At 34.9% G+C, this 12,853-nt stretch overlaps 1 protein-coding gene across 1 annotated transcript in view; it reads left to right on the top strand.

The window, feature by feature from the left end:
• LOC133323812 (baculoviral IAP repeat-containing protein 6) overlaps positions 1 to 3,995 on the top strand; it is a 41,934-nt gene extending 37,939 nt beyond the window's left edge. The window contains exons 35-40 of the mRNA XM_061532711.1: positions 25 to 239; positions 792 to 1,010; positions 1,080 to 1,429; positions 1,498 to 2,002; positions 2,635 to 3,063; positions 3,135 to 3,995. Coding sequence (XP_061388695.1) covers positions 25 to 239; positions 792 to 1,010; positions 1,080 to 1,429; positions 1,498 to 2,002; positions 2,635 to 3,063; positions 3,135 to 3,995 — 2,579 coding nt within the window. The remainder of the gene's footprint in view (positions 1 to 24; positions 240 to 791; positions 1,011 to 1,079; positions 1,430 to 1,497; positions 2,003 to 2,634; positions 3,064 to 3,134) is intronic.
• Positions 3,996 to 12,853: the final 8,858 nt, after the last annotated feature.

Genomic DNA, 12,853 nt, shown 5'->3' with positions numbered 1-12,853 from the left:
TTTCTATTTGGTTGATTTTTTCAGATGATATTTACAGTCTTTCATTAGCTCCCACATTGCCAACATTGCCTTTTGAAGTTTTCCGCCAGCTCTTGGATAGTTCCCCGCTAACAACCGATGATGGTATGCTGTTGCGTCGTATGGTTATTGATGTTGGTGCCATGCATTTGATCTTGAATTGTTTGAGTATATTTACACATCATTCTCCGGTTTATTCATTGGGCAGTTGCCAGAATGAGGTAAGTTTGTTCATAGGTTTTGACAATTTTCTGTAAGTTAAAAATCGATGTGCTTCTCGAGGACATACAACATCTGAACATAGAGGGACCAATATTTGTCAAGGTTCAAAAGGTCAAAAAGGCGTAGATTTTTTAATAATAATTTTCCAATTTAGTCAAGAGTCGAAGGACCAATATAGCTGGATTTTTTAAAAATAATTTTTCCAGAGTCAAAGGGCCAATAAACGTGGATTTTTTTAATAATAATTTGTCCAGAGTCGAAGGGCCAATATTGGACAAGGGTCGAAGGACCAATAAAGGAAGATTTTTTAATAATAATTTTTCCCGAATGGAGGTAGACTGTCGGCAAGAGTGTAGACCCTCTTGACCCTCAAATCCTCAGGTCCCTGACGACACTTTTTCTATAGAAAAAAATCCTCGTTCGCAGATTTCAATTTCCATATCTTTAACTTTTCTATCATATAAAGTATTCGGCGGAAAATGAAGCTCTATATCCGAATCCTTGGTTCGGATGGATATTGCTTATAACATCTATTTTTTCTAATATTTCAGACAAACAATGGCGGTAATGGTAGCAGTGGTGGTGGCGGTATCAAACCAGCCATGAATTTAGGTGAAGATGCCTCAATGGCAACATCCGACGATAAGGGTCATATGTATTGGGCCAAGGGTACCGGGTTTGGTACAGGCTCCACGACACAATCATGGAATGTGGAACAGGCTCTGCTGCGACAAAAAAGCGAAGAAGAACATGTCACTGTTTTACTACAGGTAATAACAACATGCTAACATAAATTTTTACTCAGACATAATTAATTTTCAAAAAAAATGTTTTTCCAGGTCCTTGCCAGTTATATAAATCCGGGCGATCGCATTCCAACACCCGAAGAAATGCCCTATCATGAAATGATGAATGCTTCGAATGAACTTCCCAATGAATTTCTAACACTGCTGAAGCAATCGTGTCTCATTCCAGCGCTTAGTTCCTACTTACGCAATGATTCCGTACTTGATATAACCCGACACATTCCATTATATCGAGCCATATTACAGCTATTGCGATCAATATCGTTGTCACAGGAGCTGGTGACACTGCTGCAGCCGCAGAATATGGGTGAAAGTTCACCATCGATATCGGAACTGCTGAGCAATATGAAAACCTGTGTGGATACCTATGCCAAACGGTTAAAGTAGGTGCCACAATATTGTTGTTAAAACACAACAAAAATTAATTGTTTTTGTTTTATTTTTTTTTCAGATTAAATAAAAAATCCAACATTAAGGGTCAAACCCAACAAGTCACCGTTAACATAGATGACGGTGATGATGAAGGCCTAGCCTTACTTATACCCGATATACAAGAGACTACGGTATTGGTACAAAAAACCACACAACGTTCAGCAGCAGCTGGTCAACAGCAACAACCAAATCAGGCCGGTGGTAGCGTCACAAATGAATCAGGCCAGCCAATGGACTTTGAACGACCTCTACAAAGTAAATCGATCGAAGAACGTTATTTGGCAGTTATGAAGAAACTGCAGTTCGATACATATGACATGATTGTGGAGGCCGAGAGTAATGGTTATCGTTTTGTTGTCTCTCATCATTTTGAGAAAATGGTACGCATGGCCGGTGATCGTTATCATCCGTCACGTGTCAAACGTTTGGCCCAAGAAGCTGTTACCCTCTCCACCAGTTTGCCATTGTCGTTTAGTAGTTCGGTGTTTGTACGTTGTGACACCGATCGTTTGGATGTTATGAAGGTAAGTAGCAACAAATCGCTCCAACTTGTTAGAAAATTACCACGAGCTTAATGATTTTGTATATATGGATGGTCCCGGTAATGAAAATGGTGTTTGTGTCTAGGTTTAACCTAAAACGAAAGACGGTTATATGTTTTCTATAGATATAAATGTCCTAGGAGACCTGAGGATTTTTCCTATATAAATAAATGTTCTCAGGGATCTGAGGACGATTTTTCTATAGAAAAAAATCGTCAGGTCCCTGTGGACGTTTTTTTCTACAGAAAAAAATTCCTCAGGTCCCTGAGGACATTTATTTCCATAGAAAAAATTCCTCAGGTCCCTGAGGATATTTATTTCTATAGAAAAAAATCCTCAAGTCCTCATATTTATTTCTATAGAAAAAAATTCCTTAAGTCCCTGAAGACGTTTATTTCTATAGAAAAAATCCTCAAGATTCTGAGGACGTTTATTTTTATGTGAAAAATAAATCCTCAGGTCCCTGAGGAGGTTGATTTCTATAGAAAAAATCCTCGGGACCCTGAGGACATTTATTTCTATAGAAAAAAAGTTCCTCAGGCCCTGAGGATGGTTATTTCTTTGGATAAAATCAGGTCCTTAGGTTTTTTTAATGTCACTTTTTTTATTTGCAGGTCCTCATAACCGGCCCAGCCGATACTCCCTATGCCAATGGTTGCTTTGAATTCGATGTGTTCTTCCCACCCGATTATCCAAATCTACCAATGCTTATCAATTTGGAAACGACCGGTCGTCATTCGGTACGTTTCAATCCGAATTTATATAATGATGGTAAGGTTTGCTTATCGGTGTTGAATACCTGGCATGGACGGCCCGAAGAGAAATGGAATGCTCAGACATCCAGTTTCCTTCAAGTATTGGTCTCGATACAGTCGCTGATTCTGGTGCCTGAACCCTATTTTAATGAGCCTGGGTTTGAGCGTAGCCGTGGCACCCCGAGTGGTACACATTCATCGCGTGAATACAATAGCAATATCTATCAGGCCTGTGTCCGTTGGGCTATGCTGGAACAAATACGTAATCCTAGTCCATGTTTTAGGGATGTAAGTATATATCAGTTTTGAATGATAGCAAATGAATCTTAACTTCTTGTTATGTCCTCCCTCCTTCTCAGGTTATTCACACCCACTTTTGGCTGAAACGCAATGAAATTTGTGCCCAAATTGAAAACTGGATTGAGGAATTGTGTAAGCCCCAGTATAACGAGCGTAGCAGCCGTACTATTTCCTTTAATTCCATGGTGCTGCGTAGACAATATCGCCATTTGCGTGAGGAGTTGGCCAAATTGAAGGTACCCGAAGGCTTGGAGGACTTGGATGAACCCTTCAATCCCAATGTAACCCTACCAGCCATGACTGAAAGTGCAAATAACACAGGAGGAGGCAGCAGCAGCATTAACAGCAGCAATGGTGGAGGAGGTGGTGGCGGCGGCGGAGCCAGTGGTAGCGGCGGTGGTGCCACATCCAAACAACAAACCGACAGTTCGATTATCTCCACAACCAGCACAAATGCCAGCAGTTCAAGTGCCAGTGCCATTGCGGAAACCAAATCCAATGAAGGTTCGGAGGAGACCACCGTCGAATCGTTGAGTTCGCAATTGTGTAGTGGCAGTGCCCCCCTTGCACCCCTGGAAATCAACACAAATCAACCGTACATGAGCTGTGCCATGGATGAGGATAGTGACTCGCCGGCGGCTGTATTGCCGCAGTCTACAATGTCGGCCTCGGCCACAGCTAAGGTGGTCGTGGGGGATGACCAGCAACAAAATGAAGCAGATGGTGGTGGTGTTGATGACGACGACGATGATGATGATGGGGAGGAGGATGGTGATGGCGATAACGACGGAGATGATATCAATGCTGCAGAGGAGGAAGATGCCGATGGCATGGATGCCAATGAATATAAATGTGTGGGTGATCTTATGGAACAGTTGTTCTTTGCCGGTTCCGATAATACCATGCACTATGATGATTAAGGAAAAGGAAGCACATTTCAAACCCGACCCCAACCCCCCAACATGATGATGATGTGGATGATGAATTGAAATGAGACTCCTCATTTTCTTTTACAGACACCACAAACACACACACACACTATTGTGCATTATTGTTCTGCCTTCTTGTTTATTCTCTATATATAATTTTTGTGAATACACAAACTCTACCCCAAAAAAAGATACGAAATTTAAAACAAAAAAGATTATATATATTTTTTTCTAAAACAAACAAAAATGAATTCGACTAATTGCATATATAGAAAATAAAACCTACATAACTACTACATACATACGTAGATTCATAACAACAAATTTATTATATCATGCTTAGTAATTAATAATACATTTTTTTTATCATTATTATTATGTACTTTATAGTACTCTCTCTCTCTCTCTCTTCCTCTCTCGATTGGCCTCAGCATGTTCTTTTTCTTGCTTCTTCTTTTTATAACTTAATTATTATTACCATTATTATTATTTTTTATTATTTCATATTTAAAAGAAAAAATGTTTTTTTACTTCCCCCACAAAAAGAAAAAAACAAAACAAACTACAACAAATATATTATTCAATAAACTACAAAAGAAAAAACATCAATTGGAACTCTATGAAAAAATCAAACGATCGGTGATCGTTAAAAAAAGGCAACACTTGTTGTTTAATAAAAAAAATAAAAACACACAAAAAAATCAATAAAAGAAATACCTGCATATTTATTGCACTACAAAGGATTTCCAGAACTACCCTTCCTCTCCTTCTTTTTTCTTATATTTGATTTTTTTCTTTTACACCCCGCCGCCATCCATATTCATTCATGACGAATACATATAGCATACATACTATATATATATCAACAACAAACTCTTTCTCATTGCATATTTTATGCCAAGACTTAAACAGAAGTAAAAACACAGTGCTTTGTCGCTGTTTAAAAATAATTAATAATATAATACCTATACAAAAAAAATATATAATAATAAAGATGGCTGATTATTAACAAAAAAATAATTAAATAAATATAGTAGTTTTGATCTGGCATATTTGAAGAGGTATTAAATTCACTAATTTCTTAGCTGCATAATAAAGCAACTTATATGCCTTTAGAAGTCCACGCAAAAAATATTCACCCCTATTCCGTATGTCGTCGTAGTTGTCGACGACGTTTCTCTTTCGACATCACTTCGCATCGACATCGACATCACTTCGACACTGATTTGGTATTCTGTAACACTCATGCGACGATGTCGACTATTTATCGATAATATCAATAAAAACAAAAAAATTGTTGCATATTTTTGGGCAAAAATGTGTTTGTATCCGTCACTTCACTGTGGCACAGGGTAAATGTGTCTGCAATGACCAAAAAGAAACGAGATAGACCCATAGTTTCTTTTTATTATATATGTACATAAAATTATTTTTCAGTCGATTTATGCATGTCCCTCCATCCATGTATTATTTTAAACAAGTTACATGCCACCATTATGATCCGAATGGGATGAAATTTGGAAAAGTGCATCCAATTGGGATGAAATTTTATTTGGCGCATAGACGATTCCTGTTGATATTGGTCAAAATCGGTACAGATTTATATATAGATCCCATATATTTTTCTTTATTTACACTTTATTTTGCATTAAGTATTGAATAGATTCTAGAATGATGTATCCTGTTCTTGTCCAGTCATGTTCTTTTTTTAATTTCTAAAAAAAAATGTCGTCAACAAAAGCTATGACGAAGAAATCTTCGACATCGTCGTCGTCACACATTGTTACGGAATACCAAAAATGTTTCAATAGTTATCGATAAATGTCGACAACGACATAGGGAATACCAATTTGAAAAAGACGACTCTCTTCGACGTCGTTTCGTGTCGACGACGACATACGGAATAGGGGTGATTGTTTAAAAAATCCACGCCTTGGATAGCTTTTGAAAAATATTGTTTAAAAAATCCACGCCTTGGATAGCTTTTGAAAAATATTGTTTAAAAAATCCACGCCTTGGATAGCTTTTGAAAAATATTGTTTAAAAAATCCACGCCTTGGATAGCTTTTGAAAAATATTGTTTAAAAAATCCACGCCTTGGATAGCTTTTGAAAAATATTGTTTAAAAAATCCACGCCTTGGATAGCTTTTGAAAAATATTGTTTAAAAAATCCACGCCTTGGATAGCTTTTGAAAAATATTGTTTAAAAAATCCACGCCTTGGATAGCTTTTGAAAAATATTGTTTAAAAAATCCACGCCTTGGATAGCTTTTGAAAAATATTGTTTAAAAAATCCACGCCTTGGATAGCTTTTGAAAAATATTGTTTAAAAAATCCACGCCTTGGATAGCTTTTGAAAAATATTGTTTAAAAAATCCACGCCTTGGATAGCCTTTGAAAAATATTGTTTAAAAAATCCACGCCTTGGATAGCTTTTGAAAAATATTGTTTAAAAAATCCACGCCTTGGATAGCTTTTGAAAAATATTGTTTAAAAAATCCACGCCTTGGATAGCTTTTGAAAAATATTGTTTAAAAAATCCACGCCTTGGATAGCTTTTGAAAAATATTGTTTAAAAAATCCACGCCTTGGATAGCTTTTGAAAAATATTGTTTAAAAAATCCACGCCTTGGATAGCTTTTGAAAAATATTGTTTAAAAAATCCACGCCTTGGATAGCTTTTGAAAAATATTGTTTAAAAAATCCACGCCTTGGATAGCTTTTGAAAAATATTGTTTAAAAAATCCACGCCTTGGATAGCTTTTGAAAAATATTGTTTAAAAAATCCACGCCTTGGATAGCTTTTGAAAAATATTGTTTAAAAAATCCACGCCTTGGATAGCTTTTGAAAAATATTGTTTAAAAAATCCACGCCTTGGATAGCTTTTGAAAAATATTGTTTAAAAAATCCACGCCTTGGATAGCTTTTGAAAAATATTGTTTAAAAAATCCACGCCTTGGATAGCTTTTGAAAAATATTGTTTAAAAAATCCACGCCTTGGATAGCTTTTGAAAAATATTGTTTAAAAAATCCACGCCTTGGATAGCTTTTGAAAAATATTGTTTAAAAAATCCACGCCTTGGATAGCTTTTGAAAAATATTGTTTAAAAAATCCACGCCTTGGATAGCTTTTGAAAAATATTGTTTAAAAAATCCACGCCTTGGATAGCTTTTGAAAAATATTGTTTAAAAAATCCACGCCTTGGATAGCTTTTGAAAAATATTGTTTAAAAAATCCACGCCTTGGATAGCTTTTGAAAAATATTGTTTAAAAAATCCACGCCCACGCCTTGGATAGCTTTTGAAAAATATTGTTTAAAAAATCCACGCCTTGGATAGCCTTTGAAAAATATTGTTTAAAAAATCCACGCCTTGGATAGCCTTTGAAAAATATTGTTTAAAAAATCCACGCCTTGGATAGCCTTTGAAAAATATTGTTTAAAAAATCCACGCCTTGGATAGCCTTTGAAAAATATTGTTTAAAAAATCCACGCCTTGGATAGCCTTTGAAAAATATTGTTTAAAAAATCCACGCCTTGGATAGCCTTGGATTGAAAAATATTGTTTAAAAAATCCACGCCTTGGATAGCCTTTGAAAAATATTGTTTAAAAAATCCACGCCTTGGATAGCCTTTGAAAAATATTGTTTAAAAAATCCACGCCTTGGATAGCCTTTGAAAAATATTGTTTAAAAAATCCACGCCTTGGATAGCCTTTGAAAAATATTGTTTAAAAAATCCACGCCTTGGATAGCCTTTGAAAAATATTGTTTAAAAAATCCACGCCTTGGATAGCCTTTGAAAAATATTGTTTAAAAAATCCACGCCTTGGATAGCCTTTGAAAAATATTGTTTAAAAAATCCACGCCTTGGATAGCCTTTGAAAAATATTGTTTAAAAAATCCACGCCTTGGATAGCCTTTGAAAAATATTGTTTAAAAAATCCACGCCTTGGATAGCCTTTGAAAAATATTGTTTAAAAAATCCACGCCTTGGATAGCCTTTGAAAAATATTGTTTAAAAAATCCACGCCTTGGATAGCCTTGGTTTTAAAAATAGCCTTTGAAAAATATTGTTTAAAAAATCCACGCCTTGGATAGCCTTTGAAAAATATTGTTTAAAAAATCCACGCCTTGGATAGCCTTTGAAAAATATTGTTTAAAAAATCCACGCCTTGGATAGCTTTTGAAAAATATTGTTTAAAAAATCCACGCCTTGGATAGCTTTTGAAAAATATTGTTTAAAAAATCCACGCCTTGGATAGCTTTTGAAAAATATTGTTTAAAAAATCCACGCCTTGGATAGCTTTTGAAAAATATTGTTTAAAAAATCCACGCCTTGGATAGCTTTTGAAAAATATTGTTTAAAAAATCCACGCCTTGGATAGCTTTTGAAAAATATTGTTTAAAAAATCCACGTCTTGGATAGCCGTTGAAAAATATTGTTTAAAAAATCCACGCCTTGGATAGCCTTTGAAAAATATTGTTTAAAAAATCCACGCCTTGGATAGCCTTTGAAAAATATTGTTTAAAAAATCCACGCCTTGGATAGCCTTTGAAAAATATTGTTTAAAAAATCCACGCCTTGGATAGCCTTTTAAACATATTATTTAAAAAATCCACGCATTGGATAGCCTTTTAAACATATTATTTAAAAAATTCACGCCTTTAGAAGCCTTCAAAAAAATATTCTTAAAAGATACATGCCTTTACAAGTCCTCCAAAAATGTTCTTGAACATCCTCAGAAGACGCTCAAACAGGTCTATCGTAATTATTAGTGGTCTGCCTGAAGGCATTAAAAATTTTGAGAGACTAGTTGTAAAAATGTCTTCTCTGTGCGGCATTGATATGCATCCTAGGGATATAAACCACTGCTGTTACATATCAAAAGGAAAGACAGTGCTTGTCAAGTTTAACTCTGTCCGATTTTGTTGTGTGATGTTACTGGTGCATCCATTAGGAGTAGAGTTTACTTGAACGATCATTATAATCGAACGGCATACATTTAATATAAAAACAAATTATGGGTTACTTCGACGAGTCGTCTCTTTGCACGATAGTCAGTACGGCATTCGATGCAATCGTAGTACCACATCCCTCTTAATTGGTCTAACAGAGAACATCAGGAAAAGAGTCAGTGATGGAGGTTGCTGTGTGCTCTTGTCACTGACCTTGAAAAGGCGTTTGATAAAATCAATCACGCTGGGTTGGTCGAAAAACTTTTCGAAGACTTTAAATTTTCTTCATCCGCGTGTAGACTTATGTTCTATTATTTGTGTGATAGAAAACAGTATGTTAGTAGTAAAAATTGTGTGTATAGTATGTTGTCTGTGAGTAGTGGGGTGCCGCAAGTGTCCAAAACTTCCTACATGCCCCAATTCTACACATCCACAAATTGTACCAAATTTAGTACAAAGTAGTACGAATTTCCAGAACCTCTTTCGTACCCCCAAACCAACACCCACACAGTGATCCAAAATCCAAGTTTCAGGATTCAAACTCTATCAGTTCACCCACAATTCAAATTGTACCAAATTTAGTACAAAGTAGTAGGAATTTCCCGAACCCCCTTCTTACCCCAAACCAACACATCCACAGTGATACAAAATCCAAGTTTCAGGATTCCAACACTATCGGTTCACCCACAATTCAAACTGTACAAAATTTAGTACACAATAGTACCAATTTCCAAAGTTTCCTTCATGCCCACACCCACAATTTAAATTGTACCAAATTTAGTACAAATTTATAAAACTTCCTACATATTTCAATCTTACACCTTAACAGTGATCCTGACTCCAAATTTCATGACTCTAGCTGTATTGGTTCACCTAAAATAAAGTTGTACCAAATTTTGTACCCATGAGTATTAATTCGTTAAACTGAATCCTGACCCTAATCCTACATCCCTACAATGATCTTAACTCCAAACTTCATTGTTCCAGCTCTATCGGTTCACCCAAATCCAAATTGTACCAATTATAGTACGATTAAGTACTTTTCGTACACATAAGTAAAAATTTCCAAACTATTCATCTATTCTACACTCCATCAGTGACCCTTAATCCAAATTTCATAGTTCTAGTTCTACTGGTTCGCCAAATACAAATGATACCATATTTAGTACTTTTCGTACCGTTCTACTACGAATTTCCAAAAACCTAGCCTTATCTGTCACATTTGGACCAAGAGTGACACTCACCTAAAATTTTAAGATTCTATATTTAGCCGTTTCGTCTGTGCGTTGATGAATCGTTAAATCAGTCAGTCAGTCAATCACTTTACTCTTTTATTAGAATATATTATTATTATTATTATTCTAATATACTGTTTTGAGCAGGGATGGTCCGTATGACGAATTTTTAGGTTTTCGACTGTCAAAAAGGTGTAAACGTCATATACCTGTATAAAATGTAGAAAACATCATTTATTCGAATATTATTACCATATACCGTTATTTTCAAAAATACATATTATTTTTACATATATCTGTCTGTTCCTTACTAGAACTAATACAAAATTCTAAACTTTTTGGAGAAAATTTTTTTATGGATTTTATATGGATTTCAGTAAAGCATACGTAATTTCCAAATTCATTAATGGAAATAGGTATTTTGTCAAAAACCTAATGGTTTTGGGTGGGTTTCCGACGTTTCTGGCGAAAATTAGTTTTATAATGGTAAATGTAGAGAAAAACGTGGTCTCATATATTTTCAATTTGAAACGCGATTAACTTATTTACTTTATAACGGATTTATAGGGTAAGTGTACAAATCGTCGGCACTTTGAGGATTTACGAATTTTAAATTTTTCACTCCGGGTGCATTATTTCCACTATATTGTATTTTGGTTCATTTGATTCGAAATTTAGTTTACTTGCCGATGGCATAAACAAATTTTGAATTATTTTTTTTAATAATAAATTTTGATGCCGGCTTTGGGACACATTTATTCAATACACGGCATGGCTAATACACTCACTTTATAGGTTAAATATGTTTGAGATTAAAACTATGCATATTGTGTAAACCCACTCTAAACTGACTTTTATGCCGAATATAGGAAAATCGTCCATTTTTTTGTTCCTAAGGCATCCATAAAAATATCATAATTGCAAATATTTCTTAATAATTTTAAATTTTAAAGTGTTCCTAGGAATGTTCTTAAAAAGTATATAAAAAATCCGGGTGAAGAATTTATAATAATTTTAAAGACGGCATGCTTAATATTTTTTCGTAAGAAACGTGTGTTGTCGATAGTGGTGAAAGAACCACATTGAGAAAAACTCAAATTACTGCCTTAATAAATGAACTTAGCTCGATGAAATTTTACACAGAGATAGATGACAATGTTATTGAAGATTATTTAAAGGGACCCCCCAGCCTCGGGTCAAAAATTTTTTTGATTTAATTCGAATCTACACTAATTCAAGAATGTCTTTACAAAATTTCATGTGAAAATCACAAGAACTCTTGAAGATATAGCCGATTTATTGTGTCAGCATCCAATGACGACTAAAGGGCTTCTCAGACTTTAAACGCGTTTTTCTCTTTGCGAATGGCCGGCACGATACTCAAAAACTAATAACCCAATCGACTCCAAATTTTTACACGTTTCTCTGTGAGTGTATAGCTATCGTATGAACTAGGATAAAGCCAATCGGTGAATATCTTCCTTATTTTTTAACTGGTTTTTTGGTCAAAAATCGGCGATTTTCGAAAAATATTTTTTCTAAGTTCCGCCATTTTTTTAATATTAGAGCGATAAATATATTTTTTCAAAGGTCCGCCATTTTGTTAATTTTAGATCGAGAGCCAGACATGTACTCTTTCTAACACCGTTGGAATTTTCGGATTCCGATGTTCCAGTGAGGAGTTATCATGCCCGCCATCAAAAATAAGGACTTCTCTTTAATTACAAAAAACAACAACAAAACAATTACAAAATTTTTTTGTAAATTATTTTTCTTCTATTTTAAATCTTCAAATATATTTGTGCAAAGTTACAAATCTTAACAAGCATTGGTATTGATTTACCAGCCCATTGAAAATCTTAAAAAAAAACGAGAATGGGGGGGTTGTGTGTTTCCTTAACCCAGTTTTCATATTTAGTGAAAGCATTTTTTAGTTATTTGAAGTTATATACAACTGATGCCGAGTACTGGTACTTGCCGACATTAGGAGCACTTACCCTATAATTCTTTTCTTTTCTTTCGAAGAGTAGAATTTTTCCTTTCAAACAAGATAGATATTTGGTAAATCGGTTGAGGATTGGCTGAGTTACAGTGGTTGAAATGTGAAAAAATACGCATGAAAAGATAAAATTTATTTTTCTTCAGACCGTACGATAAAATTATGATATCAATCCGTATAAGTTTTGTTATATTACGGGGAAGAACCTGGGACATTTTTGTGTAATAAGTTTTCGAAAATGAGAAAAATCTAATAAAATCGGTTAAAAAATTGATGACTTTTACACATTTTTGTATTGATTCTAGGCATATTCTCTAAAGGAACTATGGGTCTATCTCGTTTCCCTTTGCCTGTTACAAACATAACAGTTTCTCACCATTAAACAGGTGTCTACCTGTGACCACATTAGAGAAGGTTGATGATTTTTTTGATATAACTTAATAAAATAATCAAGTGGTATCAGAGACCCACTAAAACTATTTTGTGATAAAAAATCGTGTTATTTTTTGTTCTTGCTATACTGCAAGATCAATTGCCCCTCTCATCGTTGCCGAGTTGGTTATCGCTTTGCGATTTCAGCCTACTCCCTTTATCGATTTTGTTCTTTTCTTCTGTCGACTCTGCTCTTTTTTGCTTAATGACGCAGTGACGATGCC

This window comes from Musca vetustissima, unplaced genomic scaffold, assembly GCF_032173495.1.
Source record: "Musca vetustissima isolate MV318-11 ecotype Yass unplaced genomic scaffold, APGP_CSIRO_Mvet_v1 utg6528, whole genome shotgun sequence".
Lineage (NCBI taxonomy): Eukaryota > Metazoa > Arthropoda > Insecta > Diptera > Muscidae > Musca > Musca vetustissima.
The sequence above is the reverse complement of the archived record's forward strand: the minus strand, read 5'-3'. Positions and strand labels throughout refer to the sequence as shown.